General features: G+C 39.3%; 1 protein-coding gene across 2 annotated transcripts in view; it reads right to left on the minus strand.

The window, feature by feature from the left end:
- Positions 1 to 17679, minus strand: part of LOC124237075 (LIM and calponin homology domains-containing protein 1-like) — a 309151-nt gene that overhangs the window by 80953 nt on the left and 210519 nt on the right. For both annotated transcript variants that reach the window (XM_046656322.1, XM_046656321.1), the window contains 4 exons: positions 16714 to 16820; positions 11604 to 11634; positions 9505 to 9615; positions 2410 to 2605 (listed from right to left, as the gene is read on the minus strand). In XM_046656322.1, coding sequence (XP_046512278.1) covers positions 2410 to 2605; positions 9505 to 9615; positions 11604 to 11634; positions 16714 to 16820 — 445 coding nt within the window. The remainder of the gene's footprint in view (positions 1 to 2409; positions 2606 to 9504; positions 9616 to 11603; positions 11635 to 16713; positions 16821 to 17679) is intronic.

Consider the following 17679-nt stretch of genomic DNA (forward strand, 5'->3'; position numbering starts at 1 on the left):
AGGTAAGAATATTCATTTAACAAAATGCATCATATCAATAAAATACGTTTTTAATTTTAAAAGCAACTGAGTGGAAGGTCTGTATTTCCTCTTCAATGAAGCCCATTAAGTGGCCTCAGAAGGAATGTTAATAAAGCTGAGGAATTGGCACCTATCTAGCAAGACAGATAGGCTGAATTAATCCTGGGGACCCACAGCATCCCTACCAGGAGGAAGCTCTTTTGTCCAACCCTGAATCACACCACCTGAGTGTGGCTCTTGATTGTCCCTATTGAAGGGTCAGTGGGCCTCAGTAATAATAAAACAAAAGCTCTCCATACTGACCCAATATAGAGCTGGAGAATTTCATGGCAAGACTTTCCTAATTGATTGTGAGTCCTAGGAAATAAATTTTCAAGATTTTTAAAAAAATTGTTCTTCTAAATTTGAAAGTGTTTACTAGGACTAGCAATCTTCTTGATTAGTATCATTTAAAAAAATATACCATAAACTCTAATGAAATTCAACATCTACGTGGATAAAACTATACTACTTTTTTTAGGTAGATAAAAAAATTGTTGTTTTTCTTTAAAAACCTCATTAGGTCTTGATTAGTTTACAAGAACATAAGCCTGAAGCTATCAGGCTGATTGGTGAAATCTGTGTTAAGATGCTCTTTCATGGATGATGTTTTGTGAGGCTCAATTTCATTTTGTCTTTAGATGGAAAAAACATTTATAAAAAGACCTTAGCTTATCAATCTTAATTGCTGCAAACTTAATTGTGCCTCAGCACATATTAGTACAATACTAATAATTACCATCTCAAATTCTTTCAAGATGTGGCTTGTTAAAAACTCTGAACCTCTCAAAGCTGGTGACAGAATAAAGGACCTACATTACCAGTTATTAAAAACACAGGATAAAGAAAATTATAATTTTTAAAAAATAATGAAAATAATATGGATGGAGTAATTTGGTTAAGATATGTTTTGTAAAAGTAAATCTACCTTCTGGTCAAGTTAAAGCTCAATGAGATCATGAACTTGGTATTGTAACTTCTAATTCTGTGGGTGGTACTTAAGATGTCATATAAAATCTTAGAAATGTTTTCAAGCAGCTCACAATGCACCATGGAATTCTTTAGGACTCACATATTATGTGGCCCTGAGGCTAATCTATTGGTTGGAATGTTTAAGTACAAAACAAAAGCACGAGTTTAGTCATTCTAGAATTTAAAAAATCTATTAGACAAACAAAGAAATGTGGGTAAATTAAGCTTAAGAGTGTAAATTTTGGACTCACTTTCTGAGGCTAACATTGTTACACTACTTGCTGACGGTGATTTCTGTTATTTAACAATGTTAGGTCAATTATTTAACTTCTCTAAGGTTCACCTGTAAAATACAGAAAAGAAGATACTAAGTATCTCCTTATCTACACTTAGGACTAAATGAGATGCAAGGTGTCTAGCAATTAACTCAGGACCTGGGCACATCCAATACCTCAGTAATTTAGGAACAGAATTTTATAGCTGAAAGGGATCATTTAGCTACAAGATAATTTTCATCTCAGACAGTAGACTTAAGTCTCTAGAAATATTAGCATCAATCAAGCATTACTTAAAAAAAAACAAGAAAAAATTCCCCACCAGACTTCAAGTCTTCCTGCAAGTTTATACATGCAGAACCAAGCCATCTTCCCTTCCTAAAAGCACAAAGGTGCAAGATAAGTAAGGTATACAGCTTCTGGAAAATACACATTAAACTTGTATCAGTTGCATCTTTTGTAAACAAAAATGATCATTCCTTACAGGTGATGTAAAATCCATGGGACTTAAATCAAACCCAGTCCCAGAACAAACAGGCAGTCTGGGCTGTGGACTATACATTAATGGCCACCTGCATCGCTCCAGTCAACGGTCAGGTATCATAAGCATCGAACAGCTTGCCAAAACCGTGCCAATTAAAGTTTCACAATCCCAGGCTTCAGAACTTTCCTAAGTATGTGTAGTGCATTTCCAGTTTGCTGGAAGTTGATCCATTTTCACTTATACAGTGTGGTACTCACTCAAATATTTCCCTTCCTCCTACCCAGAGTATATAAACCTTCCACACACTTCATGAGCTAATGGTCTGCACAGTGTCTTGATTCACTGAGACCAAGGAAGAATGATGTAACACATTTTCCAATAGAAGATACGCTCACTGAGGCAATGTTCAAACAAACTCTTGGCAAAGCCAACCAAAAGTCTAAGGACCAGGAAAAACAGCACTAAAAGACTTTCCTTCCACCACCTTAGAGTTACCAGTTTCCAGCAAGGTGGACATGGAGTCCGCCTTCCCCATGCCAATCCATCCGCGGGGGACAAGGCAGCCCTTGTTACCATTTAATTCTAAGATGTGCAGTTTATACAAAGGCTCCAACCTACCATCGCTGCTTCCCCTGAGGACTACATCTGGCGAAGGCGTCTGCCGGGAACGGGAGCCGAAGGAGTCCAGGCTGTCGAAGGAATCATCTCTGCCGTGCCGAGGGGGAGAGAGGGAGTCGCTGCGCTCCGAGTCCCAGCAATCAATGTAGCCACTGTCTCGGATGCTACGTTTAGGACTCTCAATGTCATCCGTCTCCTGTCCAAAAATAAAACGAAAGGATTACAGACATTACAGCCACAGACGTAGAGCCTCCAGGATCAGGAGTCTCCAGGGGGCTCCAAAGAATCCTGCACATAGCGTCAGGATGGAAAGGTTATGGCAACGATTATCATCTGCGAGTCAACATTTCATTCTTTAACCCTCCCTCTTGCAACTTTCCTGATTAGAAAATCTCACACATTAAAAAAAAAAATTTTTTTCCCCAAGTAACTCATCCTCCACAATGTTTAAAAAAAAAAAAATCAAAGGAATTAAGAATAAAGATCACAAAGTTTGGATTCACAAGAATACAATGACAGATGAAAACAGAAATGAAGACCGTAACCTTGACCCGTCTCTCGGAATCCATAACTGCATGTCTTTTGTGGGACCCAGCCCCTAGGTCAGCCGGCGACTGCTCCTGGGTATGCTATCTGGCAAATGCACACAGCATTTGTTTTTGCAGCAGAATCAGTTCCATGAAATCCTGGAGGAGCATGCTTCCATCTCCTGCTACCTTGAAGGGAAATGTCTGCTCTGAAAGGAAGCTGTCTTTCTGAGGCAAAAAGTTAAAAAAAAAAAAACGGCAATGAAAAATATGCAAAATGCTTTTCCTGATGCCTCAGAAGAATCCAGGCATGCTCTCGCTCTCGCTCTCGGCCAGCTCTTGGCGCTGGGGGAGCTGAAAGCACTTGTGGCTGACCCACATGTTCAGAGCCGTGAGAACAATGGCTGTCTTTGACAGCCTTTGATTATAAATTCTTTCCAGCGCAAGCAGCACATACTAAAACACTGAAACTCCAGCAGGAGAAAGGTCAGTCAAAGCCATCCTCACCCTGGAATTATAATAAAAGCCTTGTTCCCGCCAATGTCTTAGCATTAATTACAATAGTCCCAGCTGACGAAAACAAAAATAACTCTGGTCACTCAAAGATAAACCTCCATTTAATCTCGCCCAGACTGTCGCTTAAAATCAGGGCTGCGGATGGCATTGTCAGAGGGGCATGTTCTCATCTGCAAAGACTGGAACGTCACACTGTGGATTTCCTGGGATGCTCAGGAAGGTCCTCTCCACATTCCCAGTAGAGAGGAAAAATAAATAAATATCCTCCACGTTAGGGATTTTGGAAACTGTCTAAATTGACCAACACGCCCACTGGAGCCAATGCCTTTGTAGGAAGTGCCTGTGCCAGCTGCTTCTATCAATTATATCCAGATCCTCTGCCACATTCCCCAGCGGGAGGCACTCTGGGGGGACGGGGTAGCTGTAATGCACAAGGTACACCCAGGTTTTGCATCAGGAGCAGGCAGCAGGAGAGAGGAGAAGGGCAGAGCTGAGAGGAGCTCCTCGCAGGCTCCACACAGAGGTCCTGATTAGTGCCCCTGAAGGCTGTCACATAGACTGGGTGAGTCCGGCCGGCCGACATGACCCTCCAGAGGAAGGCGGAAATTCCAGTTATGGAAATTAGGGTAGCTTACTTGTAGGTCAAAAGTTAACCAGGACTTGAACAAAAGCCAGGCCTGACTAGCTGGAAAAGGAAGAACTCACGACTAACTGAAAAGTATAGATCTAATCTGGATGTGGTTTCATCTTTAATTTCTTTGGAAATGCAAGTAATTATCTTGGATTATTTATGCACTGAGAATAGGCCAAATGGCTAAAAAATAAAGGTCACTTTTATTGAACACTTACTATACATCTGAGGCTATGCCTGATGCTTTTTGTAAATTGTATTATTTAATCCTCACAGACCCATCTCCCTGCAATGATGTGGTTAGCATTGTCTGCATTTTACAGAAAAGAATCAGAGAGGTTAAGCAACGTGACTGAGGTCACACAGTAAGCAGCAAAGCTGTGGTTCCAACACAAGACACTGTCTCTAAATCCCAAATGGTAAAACCCAACAACGTTTGCTCAACTTTGGTGTAGTTACAGCTGCCACCATCAGCATCATCACCTCTTCTAACTACTGGACACTTACTGCCTCCTTATTCTGTGGATGATGCTAACCTGGATAATGTCCCTTCACTAAATGCTTTTTATGCCTAGATCACCAAACTATAAATACTGCAGAAAAGAGGCAGTGTAGGGTGGGTTAAGAGCATGGTCTAGGAAGCTCAACTGACTGGATTTAAATCCTGGCTCCACCCCTTGTCAGCTGTAGGACTTTAGGCAAGTTATTTTACCTGGCTCAACTCAGTTTTCTTATCTGTAAAATGGAGCTAATAATAACATCTTTCTCACAGGATTGCTGCAAGGATTAAACATGTTACTATACGGAAAGCATTCAGAAAAATGCCTGCCCCATAATCAGTGCTCAAAAAGTGTTAGCTATGGTTGTAATTATTATTCATTTGGATACGTAAATGTCAATAAATAAATCATGCAAAATTTATAGAAGTAGTTATACACACACTGATACTCTCCTCCTTCTCCATGTATAGCCCATATCTAGACGGGGCCAAATTTCCCATCAAGGAGGGCAGACTTTCAGGGAGCTGAGCCAGTGGCCACATCCAGAAATGACACAATTCCACAAGCTGCTTGACGCAGCATTACAAAACTGGATTTTCAAGAAAGTAAATCAGAAAGGCTCCCCTAAAGGCCCAAATGTCTCCCCGACTCCCACCCTACAAACCACAGGAGAACAGAAAGGAAGAAAGAGAAAGTCAACACATTTCTTGAAACCTCAGCTGCTTTCTCACAGCTCGTAATGGGAAAGAAAAACAGAAAGCCTGTTCTGTTCATGACTGCGTAGAAAGCCAAGAATAAAACCTTCGATCAAGTGAAAGCTGGAAGCTGAATGGCATGGCTGGCTTTAAAAGTGAAAACCAAGCCACCCATGGCCATCCTTGGCCAAGCTGATCCCTTGGAAACTCGGGGTGAAGCAAGAGGCTGGTTCTCCAGCCAGAGATAAAGATGTGGACATCAGCTGGATGGACAACTGTACTGGATTCCATCAAACCAACTAAAGTGCAGTTTTTGGGGAAGAGTGGAATATATAAAGCAACACAAGGGCTAGCACAGTGTAAATTCGCCTTTCTTGTGGTCTAGCGATGTCGCCTATGCTTTTCATCTAGGAGCCCAGGAGCATTCTGTCTTCTACAGAGAGCACTCTGGAGAAGGGAGATAAGATTTCAATCCGTTGTGCTAACTGCTAGTTGTTCTAGTAAAAGCGTTAACGAATGGGGAGAGAACTACCAGCTTCCACAACACTTTCGGATTATTCCCTTCATCTGTTCTCTTCTTATCCCCCTTTGTCAGCGATAATGAGAACCAGCCAGGGTTGGTGGATGACTTATGGTATCTGAGAAACTCCAGATGCCTTTGTTTTTCCACTCAACAATTTATGATTCCTTTGTGGTTTATAAGGTGGCTAAATCCTGGAGTGTTTTAGGGTTCTACTTTTCCAGCCTGGTGACCCATCTCCACCCACCACACTCTGGTTGGTGAAGCTACTCATTCCACAGATATTTACTGAGGATCTTGTATGTGTCAGGCACTGTCTTCGTGCTGGGGACACAAAGTTCTGCAAAATCAATAAATACCCTGTCCTCATGGGCCTTATGTTCTAGTAGGGAAAACAAAAAAGAAAAAGAAAAACAGGCAGATGAATACAAAGTTGGATGGTAAGTATCATGAAAAAATAATGCAGGTTAAAGGAAAAGAAGTTGAAGGCGGTTGCTATTTTAGGGAGAGGTCTGTGCTTGCTCATCATGCTCTCTGCTCTTTATCCCCAGGTTCTGGTGAACACCCCTCACCTCCTGAAACAGTAGTGGCTTAGGCCAATCATGGTACCCCTTGCCCCCGGTCACAGTGACTAGTTCAGGAATAGGACTCACACTGGGCCAGAGTACACGTCTAAGAATTTTACAGCTGGGGCCAGGGGGAAGAATTGCCTTGCCGTTCTGGGCAAGGACCTGGAAGCAGGTAATCCTGGGGATGCTGTTGGCCATCCTCCCTAATGTGAGAGAATGTTTGCCTATAGGAGGAGAGAATGAGTTCAAGGAGACACAGGAAGAGATGAGAGACATGGAGAGGGAGAACCTAGACTGTTGACTTTCTAGTTCCAGTCCCTGAGATCTGTAGGACCTCCCTAGTCCCCAGGGTTCTCCCTTCCATCTCAATATTTTCATAGTAATTCCCCTTGTTCAGCCTTGGGGTCCCTCCTTTGGGAGACCTTTTTCGTATATAGCAACAGCAACCTACTATGAATACCCACTATGCGCCAGAGGCTTATGCTAAGGCCTCTACATGTGTTACGTGTATTACAGAATTTAACAAGTTACACCATAATTAATGATTTTTCTGCACATTTCTCCTACGACAAAAATAAATACAAAAAATCTATAGCTAGTCTCCTATGTGAAAAAAAATTTTAATTTCAAATTTATTTCAGCCTGTGTCTGTGCAGAAGAGATTCCAGTTGCCCCTAAATATCTGTTCTCCATTTCTTCTCCAGTGAAAATACCCAGTTTTTAGCTGACATAAAGCCTACTTTTCCCAAGTCTTTCCTTGCAGCTAGGTATGGATGTGCGACCAAGTTTAGGTCAATAGGATGTGAGCAGAAGTGTAGTGTATGACTTCCCAGGAGTGTGTTTAAAAGGAGGGTACAGGCTTCCTTCCCCTCGTCTCTCCTTTCTCCTGGCTCAGATGTGGACATGATGGCTAAAGCTTCCACAGCCATCTTGGACCAGCAGGTGAGAAGCCATGGATTGAGGATAGTGGATCAAAAAGAGAGAAGGAGCCTGGGTCCCTGATGATCAGCAGCCCCTACTAGCTCTGGACTGCTGACATCCAGACCTCATTTATGTGAGTTCTAAATAAAATCCTATCTTATTTAAGCCACTGTTAGAGTTTCCTTCATTTCTCAGCTGAACCCAATCGTAATTGATAAAATGAAAGAATATATATTCTAGATAAATTCATATTTCCAGGTGTTGGATAGACCTGTGAAGTTCAGGTCAACTACTCTCTATTTAGAGATATGGGAGTACCACAGCTGGCCATTGTCATGCTTTGTCCAGTGGTACTAACTACTCCCTCATGCTCTGTGACGTTGTCTACATTCATTACAAAGGGTAACAGCTGTTAACAGGTCATTTCAAGGCAGGTGAAATAACTAACCGTCTCAAAAGAAAGGGAAGGTAGGAGAGTTGAAGAAACTAACAGCTGTTCAGATTATACAGGGGCTGGACTAGTGGCTAGAAATGTCAATAACGAGAATAAATCAGATTCCAAGAGAATCCAGCAGCGCAACTGTGAGACAGAGCTTTTAAATAGTTTTAAAAAGATGACCCAACTATCATTATTTCAAGTCCAAAGTTAATATAAAAAAAACAAACATTTAAATTTCACAAATCCAGACTGAATCTTACCTTTGTACTTTCTCTACCAACAGAGCTAGATGAAAAATTAAAGGACAAATAAGAGTTAAGACTAAGAAATGATGTGTTGTGTTTGAGTGTGTTTATTTTATTTTTAAAGGAATTTAGCTTAAAGGACTTTGTTTATATGCCTTACGACCAATATGAAAGCTTTTGTCCATTTATAAATATGTGAGCCAGATTGGCTCTAGCCAAATGTAAAGAACTATAAGGACTATTAGCTTTATTTTTTTTGGTAATTTCGTCTTTTTTTTAAGGTATATTTTTTTTGGTGATGAAGATTGGTCCTGAGCTAACATCCGTTGCCCATCTTCCTCTTTTTTTTCTCCCCAAAACCTGAGTACATAGTTGTATATCCAAGTTATAGGGCCTTCTAGTTCTTCTCTGTGGGACGCCCACCTCAGCAGGGCTTGACAAGCAGTGCTAGGTCTGTGCCCAGGATCTGAACCGGCGAACCCCAGGCCACTGAAGTGGAGCATGCAAACTTAACCACTATGCCACCAGGCTGGCCCCCGTTAGCTTTAATTTAAGGAGAGAAGAAGTTATTAGAAAGTTGGAGCAAATTCTTGCTTTCAGAATTAAAAGAAAACCTGTACAGCACGGAATGTCTCTCAATGAAGTTTCATTAGTGCACTGAGTTTGCATGTTAGGGAAAGGAGGAAGAGCAAGGCCTTAATTATTTGTGCTACAATATGGGCCTTATCTAAAACCCATGGATGCTACTGATTACAAATGAGCCTCACCTATTCACAAAGGCTGGGTAGGTGGGGCTGCACCTGGGTAATACTATATCCTAGTACTTTGGATGAGTTACTCTATATTGCTGAACCTTAAAAAGGAACACAGGCAGGCACACACAAAACACCCCACTGTTTCTTTGACAAATTCCTACCTTAGGTCAGTCTTTCTCATAATCCAATAAACAAATAACATTTTGAATGTCATAAAAAATGTTTTCCAAATTTCCAAGTTATTCAGATACAATGGCCAAAAGATGCACATCTCAGAAGAGAATGCTTCTAATTTATCACAGCCTGTCCAGGGTGGATACCCAGGCAAGAAGTTGGCTGACGTTACCTCACCCACACCAAGGCGACGAGTAAGCCAAACGACCTTTAGGACAAAAGTGCAGAGCAAGTCTTCATTTTTGTATAATACTGCATTGTTTAATTCAGGCATCATTCCCCCACAAAAACAAGCACTGAGCTCTCTGGCATACAAAACCATATACTGACAGATTGAATTTGCTCTTTTGGAATTAAATTTGGATAGAACTCAGATCTCCCATTCTCTGAAGGGTATAAAATACAAAAGTTCAGGTAAGTGTGGGATGCATGAGGCAAAGACATCATTGGTAAGACAAGTACCACTGGTCATTTCCTTGAGTGCATGACATTGGCCTGAGCAATTCCACCGCGAGGAAATGTAATGATCTTAAAAACAAGCAAATGTGTTGCTCACCCACCTTGTCTAAAATCTCATGGGATAAAGAAGAAAAGCCAAGTTACCTTTCTCATCTGAGCCAGCAAGCCTTCGAACTCCTTCAGGTTCAGTGTCGTTCCACTATACGATGCACAGCTGTTGGCTGCTTTTCCCAGCCAGTAAATGGTCACCAACACCTGTGAAACAAAACCATGCACAAGAGCAGGAAAAGCTCACCTCGGGAATTACTTTTAAACTAAGGAATCAATTATCCTCCACCCACAGGAAAACAGGACACAGAGAATGTGCAACACTGATTTACAAAAACCACCATCCGTGAGGTATCCATTAAATGTAAAATCATTTTACTAAGAACCCAATGCTGTATCAGTCAACACAAACATGATTCAGTAGTTAAAATAAGACTCCAGTCTTAGGAAAAGTTTAGTTGTGAGAAAGTGATCTATAAGATAGCAAGTAGGAAAAATAAATCCTCCAAAATTATTTTCAGGTAATGAAGGTTTCAAAATGAGGAAGCAAAACTTTTCAGAAACTCCAGAGTCTTTACCCAGACAGGTGATGAAACAGGTTGTCAATTCCTTTTGAGACGGGTGCTTTTAAAGGCCTACAATTTCTACTCACGGGGGCAGAGCTTCTGCTAAGACCAACGTCAAAATCTCAAAGGAGTGACAAAGGTTAATTAGTAGTTCCCAGCACAAGATCAACAGAATATATCTAATTAAAGTCAGAGGAAAGCAATAGAATGAAGAATACGACCGGCAGATACCTAGCTTTGGGGTACAATTAGATTCCTGTTAATCTGAGATGGGAAATTTTTAGCCTGGTCAAGGCTACTGCCAATTAAACAACCTTGGATATTCAACGGTCTGAAGCTACAGACCCAAGTTAATTTTGTTCTGCCTTTTCAAAGAAACTGTCCACAATTGCAAATGGTCTTTACATTGAATTTCCAATAAAAACCAGCAGGGTTGGCTACAGATGAGTTTCTTACAACTGAATTATTGGGATCTGAAGCCTATGGAAAAGCTAAGACCATTATTTTATTTTCACATTTGGTCTTATTGTTCCACCCAGGCTGAGAAATACTTACTGGACCTCCCTCCACTTGCTGGACCAGAAAAGGGTTTGGACAACGTGATATGTGTACATGGTTCCAGATGGTAACAGGCCCAAAATATGGGATGTGCATTGATGCTATGATGTGACTTGGTTTTTTACCTCTGCAGGAAAATTTTACTTTGGGAATCCTTCAAAACTTCCAGAAAGTCTTTTAAAACTGATTTCTTACAAATAAATTTCCAGAGAACAGACAATTCTAAATGTCAGGACATTAACTAGGACCATAAAATAACTAATGTGTGCTAAGAGTATGAGGCTATCTTGAAAGGTATAACAGGAGACTGGAAGATAGAAACGTGTTGTGTTTTAGATTACGGGTTTTCCGATTTGTTTAAAATGGTATGATGAAAAATGGCACATATCCCTAGTTTTATAAAGCAAGAAAAAGAAGACAGAATGAGAATGTCAGTCAAATATAATGGCACCCCGGAAATTAAAAGAAAAGGGGGGAGTCACAGCCAATTTTTAAATTTTATATGCAGAAGGTCATGGCTTACACTCCTCAATTTAAACCTAAAATAAAAGAGCACTAACACTTGCCTTTTGAAAATAAGATCTAACTATAAAAAGTTGATTTGGGGAAGTACTAATAAAAACTCAAAGACTATTAATAGGAAATAAAAAATATGAAAGCACTGATCTATGACAGTCAACACTAGTCATATTATGCTGATCTTTTCCTGGAACAATCTGCCCAACTGTTTAATTTAATAATCCTGTCTGTGCCAACCAACAGAAAGGGGCTAATGTTAGTGCCCAGACAGATCATTTTGTGTTTAAGAAACCAAATTACAAACAGAGGGCAAGCTTTCATTTGTTTATTTCTGGATTGAGCACTTATCTCATTAAAGAGACCCTCCCCCACATCCACCATTTTTATTTCTATCACCGTTATTATTATTCTATCAGTGACACATATACTTGTTTTCTAAGAAGGACTCTTTCCAGCAAGGCATATGACAGGCACACCTATGAGCTAAATTTTACACTGGAACCCTCAAGGTTAGAAGTAAAAAAGTTTAGAAAGTGAAGTTAAAACACTTACATTTTTCAGCTTCCTACTATAATCAAGGCTCCTAATTAAGGAAAAGGAAAAGAAAATATGATCAGAATAGCAGTTTCCTCACTGTGGTCTTCCCTTAAACGCCTCTGAGATGTACTTGAAGCTAACGAATATAACAACACCAGGAGAATATATTACTTATTGAAGGTCTATGATTAGTGATTTCAAGGTACTGAAAAAAATTATTCAGAAAACAAAATATGGAAGGACAAAGTCGGATTAAAGTTCCATAGTGTTTCGTAGTTTTAACTACGAAAAGATGAATGCTTTATAACATCTGGAATATGAAGAATTCCATTTAAAACTGGGACTGTTTATATTTGTATTCTCAAAGCTTAACTGTTAAAGTAAAAATCTGCCTGGATTATAGATCACTGTCAAATTTAAATATGGGGGGCTGGCCTGGAGGCACAGCGGGTAAGTTAGCACATTCTGCTTCTCGGTGGCCCGGGGTTTGCAGGTTTGGTTCCTGGGTGCAGACATGGCACCTCTTGGCAAAAACCATGCTGTGGCAGGCATCCCACACATAAAGTAGAGGAAGATGCTCACAGATGTTAGCTCAGGGCCAGTCTTCCTCAGCAAAAAGAGGAGGATTGGCAGTAGTTGGCTCAGGGCTAATCTTCCTCAAAAAAAAAAATTTAAATCTGACTGCACTTCCAAAATCTTCTTCATACAAGTACTTTTACAAAGGTCTGAAACCTTACTTAATTAAATAGACCTGAAAATATATGTACAAGAGGCAATACTATCCAAATATTTGTTCTTTTCTGCTGTGGACATAAATTAATGTTGGGAATTAGCCATAAGCAGAAAAATATGCATGTTATGTTGGAATATACACACATGCATTCTTAAAAACACATAAATATTTAGTTTCAAGTGATAAACAAAAAAAGCTAGCTGGTGGTACTTTCTAAATATTCATACAGTGAAATATAAAAATTTCTCCAATTATTTCGGTTTCTTTAACACATCAACAAACAAATACTAGGAAAAACAAACACTGCATTTCTTTTTTCCACAGTAACTTTTTTTGGGGCGGGGGAGGAGGAAGGAGAATGTAACTCTATTATATGAACCGCTCAAGAATTCCTTCAAGTATTTAGACCCCAATTACTTCATTGCCGCATATTCTGACCCAGAGCACATATTAATGAATAAGTGCACAATTTTAAGTCCATTGAGATTTGAAGGAATAGAAAATGCAATATACACTAAGGAGATAAACCCAGCGACAGGGACTTGGACTGAACGAAGCCTTGGTCCAATTTGGATTTATTTATTTTATTTTTTTGAGGAAGATTAGCCTTGAGTTAACTACTGCCAATCCTCCTCTTTTTGCTGAGGAAGACTAGCCCTGAGCTAACATCCGTGCCCATCTTCCTCTACTTTATACGTGGCACGCCTGCCACAGCATGCCTTGCCAAGCAGTGCCATGTCCACACCCGGGATCCGAACCGGTGAACCCCGGGTCTCCGAGAAGCGGACCGTGCGCACTTAACCACTGCGCCACCAGGCCGGTCCCCAATTTGGATTTGATTAACAGAAAGTTTCCATGCTTTGCCCTTTTTAACAGAAAAAATAATGTCATTATCTGCTTGGATATTTGCTAGAATTATTTTAATTTAAAAAAATCTATAAAAGATTTGAAATTTTTATGAAAAACAGGGACAGGACCTTTTTCTGCATTGACAATATAAGTTCATTGACTAAAACCGTGACCCAGTTCTAAAAAAATCATGCCTGGCACACAGTAGGAGCTCACAAAACCTTCATTGAGTGACTTCCACATAACCACCAATTATACGAAAATGCTCCCAAATTTTTCAGAGATATACTCGGGAGCAATCCAAAGCCTTTCCTGGATTTCCTCCACTTGCTTCGATTACCTGGAATGATCCTTGTTGCAGGCCCTTCTGAATTAGGTTTCATTTGCCATCAAGGTTGTCTGGCATCTATTACCAGGTAGAGTTCATTAAATTACACACACAGTAATCATTTGCAGGTTTTTCCTTTTTTTTTCTTTTTAGTCTACTCAAGTTACTTCTCAAAAAAAAGTAAGAAAAATTACCTACAATGAAAGCTAACCTAAAGAATATTTTTTAAAAGACAATTTCAGAAAAGCATCAAAATTTCCTCTGTGGGACCTACCCCTACACCTTATTGCTTACGCCATTAATTGATGTCAACGGGGTGTTCTCCATCTCTGCTAATGTTCTGCTCAACTCTCAGAGGGGAAAGCAGAGAAATACAGCAGTTCCACTTTAAGCTACCACAGCTATAAAATCTACATATGTTACAAATGTCCCCTATACACTGCTGGATTAAACTAGCATCATATACTGAAAAGTTGGGAAGCAAAGAGCTCATTCTATGCCCTACTCCTCACTAAAACTAGAAATGATTTTCTAAGTACCATAAATTAATTTATGGCATAATTTTAAAATAAAAATTTTCCTCCATAATTGTTCCAAGTTCAACATCCTGCAGCCTCTGGACCACCCCTCCCACCACACACAGCCTTGGTCATTATCCTTCTACCAACCGGCTACTTTTATTATTCTTTTTAAAAGTCAGGTTTTTTGCTCTTCCCCAGCCTTTCTACTTGCTCTTCCTCTGGCTTCACTGCCCTACAGATCTTTGCATGGCTGGTTCTTGCTTCCCTTTCATGTCTCAGCCCTCAGCTGAAATGCCACGTCTTCAGAGAGGCTACGCTTGACCACCTCTGGACTGTCACTATCTTTCTTTCTTTTTTTCCAGTTTTATTGAGATATAATTGACACATAACATTGTATAAATTTAAGGGACACATCATGATTTGATATATACATATATTGTGACGGTCACTTTCTTTCACATCATTTATTTTCTTCTCAGCAATTATCATTCTCTGCAATTATCTTTTTTATTTACTCATTTATTTCTCATTTCTTGACACTGGGTGTAAGTTCCATGTGAACAGGGGATGTTGGCTGTCTTGTTCATTCTGGTTCTCTAGCAACCGGAAAGTCTCTGATACATAATAGCTGCTCAGTAGATATTTGCTGAGTAAATAAAGGAAAAATGATAGAGTCATAGGGGAAGGTGATGGAAAAGTATTGCCTAAATAAAATTATAATGCTCAATTCAAGGAAAAACAAAAAAAGGGGAAGAAAATGAGAAGAAGAAATGAAAAAACGGAGACAGATGGAAAGACAAGATAAAGAAGAGAAGGGAAGCATAGGAAAGAGAAAGAGATGCAAAAGGAAGTGGAGAGAAAGGTAAAGAAAAAGGACAGAGAAAAGAATAGGAGTAGGGAAGATGGTCCAGTAATTGGAAAGTGGCTATGTCTGTGTGCCATCTAAGTGACATTTTCCCTTTTAGGTTGCTTTCCCTGCCTTTGAATTAAAGTCCCTTTCTTTAGAAGTTGGTGGAGCCATCTTCTCAGATCTGCGCTGCGCAAGAGTGACCTGTGAGAACAGTCCATTTTATAGAAGAGATAGAGCCTAATGCAGCAAAGGAACTTGCCTAGGGTTACAGATCTAAGGAGTCGCAGATCAAGGGCTGGACCCCTGACTTCCTGAAGCCTCGTTTTTTGTAGATAAGCAATAAAGGTGATATGAATCTGAATTTCTAAAACTAATCAGTCTCAGCATTCTCCTAGTTTAGTAACATATTGATTTAAAGTAACTCTAAAAAACAATGAATGCAGCTGCCAACACTATCAAAGTGAACTTTCCTTCACCCTCCAAGCAATGTATGTGTGACTAATTAACATGATGTCACACAGTTACTATTGTTTCTGGTCACTTGTCACCAAGAAGGAACTACGAATGTGAGATGAGGCAGAACTTGCAACAATTTCCTAAAATGAACAATGATTTACAGAGGATTGTTTTAGGTACAGTCATAAATGGAGCATGTGATGGCTAAAACGAGGTTTCGGCTGGCTTCCATAGTCAAATATCATAATTTTTAATCCATTATTTTTTGCTCTTAACTAAAATTTTTTCATGAGAAATATTAAAGAATGGCACACTGACAACAGAGAAGTGATTGTATATGATCATGGCCAACTCTCCCTTATTTCCAGTCATGAGCCATAAAATCCAATATAAACTAATTTGATTTCATTCAGTAGTCCCAGTTTTTTCCAAATTATATTTCTCCATCATTTTTTAAGTCAGTATTGTCAAATGGTATCAAATTAACAGATCTGAATTTTGGCTTCTCTCCCTTTTCTTTTTGTTCTTCCATGATAAAATGACCCAAAAGTAATCAAAAAAAGAAGTATAGCCAATCTACAGACCCTATCTATGTAATTAATCTTACTGTTAAGGCATATTCATGCCAAATACTGTTTGACTAAATTGGAAAAACTTTTATATGCAATTGGTAGAATCTAAAGAACTTCTAAACTGCAGGAAAGTTACCTCTACCATCTCATAAGGACTTTTCTTCTCATTACCCTGGTCACGAGCTATTTCTTTACAGAGAAGCACATTGCCTTTCCTCTTACTATTACATTCTTTCCCAAGAATTCTTTAGCCTCAAACATGGCTCAGTGAGTAGATACAGTCAACAATAGCCTAATGGCCAATGATCCATCTTCGAAGAACTTGATCACTGACATATATGAGAAAACAGTTACAAATGTAAATGAAGAAGAGATTTCTCCATAATCTATTACCTTCTTTGCATAATAAACAGAGTACAGATCTGTTTACCAAGTTTGTAGTCTTCCAAAAGCCTATTCAAATGCCCAACTGGAGCTAATAAAAGCTTTTTGTCGAAGACAAATAGATTCTCTGAATACTTCTCTCTTGCTTCTTCCTCCCTTAAGTTTCACTTAACATTTTCCTTCTTCTCTTGAAAATTCTAACTCTATATGCATGATTTTTACATTTCAAAAAATTATATTTGAGCAGAATGAAAGCTATACATAGCGGGAAGGCCAATGTATCCTGTTTTGAAAGTTAGATTTTTTACCTTCACATTTTTGTTTTATTAGGCATGCCCAATTCTCTGCCTCTTAAACCTTACAACATCATCACAAAACTGCAAATCAAACCATAAATGGGCTTCCCTTAAACATAAATTGTGCATTACTTACTTGATTGTTACTCTGTTGGACGTATCCTGTAGGTCACTCGGGTCAAAAAGTTGAGATTCTTTAAGACCCAGCTCTTTACAGCCTCTCAAGAATAAGATGATATTGTCCTGAAGGGAAGAAAAGAAATCCAGGTCTATATTATTTTATATTATCTTTATGAACCAGCCCCTCTTCTTTAATAGTTCAAATTAGTGGAGGGATGTCAGTCATCAAGGCAGTGATAGTCAAGTCTAAATTGTGGCTTCTTGCATAATAAAATCATACTTTGTTAGGAAATGCTGGAGTAAACAGACACTTCAAACTTCTAAACCCACAGCTATGCCAAACCCATTTTCTCCTCTTTACCTTCACACATTTGTATACAACTGCAGGTTAAATGCCACTTAAAGCAGAACTTAGCAATTTTAGGGAAATAGTACTCATAAACCAGGTATTCTCCATTGCTTCAAAGTTTTGTCCATGTCTTATTACCTAGAATCTAGTTCAAAATCACTATTTAAAAAAGAGGTTTTACTACCCAAGTGTCAACTTCAACAAGTTTTTCTTTTTAACTGATCTCCTAAAATACATTCTTTATCAGTGGGTTTTGACTGATAATATCTCTTTGTATTATAGCCTCTAAGTTGAATTAAATGGGAAGAAAATTCTAGATTTAATTGGAACAGGAAAAAAAAGGAGCAAGGAAACTCTTTGAAAATAATGCAAAAGACTCTCCTCAGAGTGGAAGATTTCCCTAGCAGGTACAAATTTACTTCGAGCTGGCAGAGTAGCAGGCACCACTGACAATTAAGGAAGGTTATGGTCTTCATCTGCTGGGAGCTGTTAAGAACAAACAAATGGCTCTGACAGAGATTGCAAATTGTGGGTCACCCTTTTGGAACTCCAGGATATTAGTCAGTGGGTTTATCAGTTACAAGTCTCTAATTTTCTTCTTCCTAAAAGACTTCCAACATGCTAACTGGCCCC

The sequence above is a fragment of the Equus quagga genome, chromosome 3, assembly GCF_021613505.1.
Source record: "Equus quagga isolate Etosha38 chromosome 3, UCLA_HA_Equagga_1.0, whole genome shotgun sequence".
NCBI classification, from domain to species: Eukaryota; Metazoa; Chordata; class Mammalia; order Perissodactyla; family Equidae; genus Equus; species Equus quagga.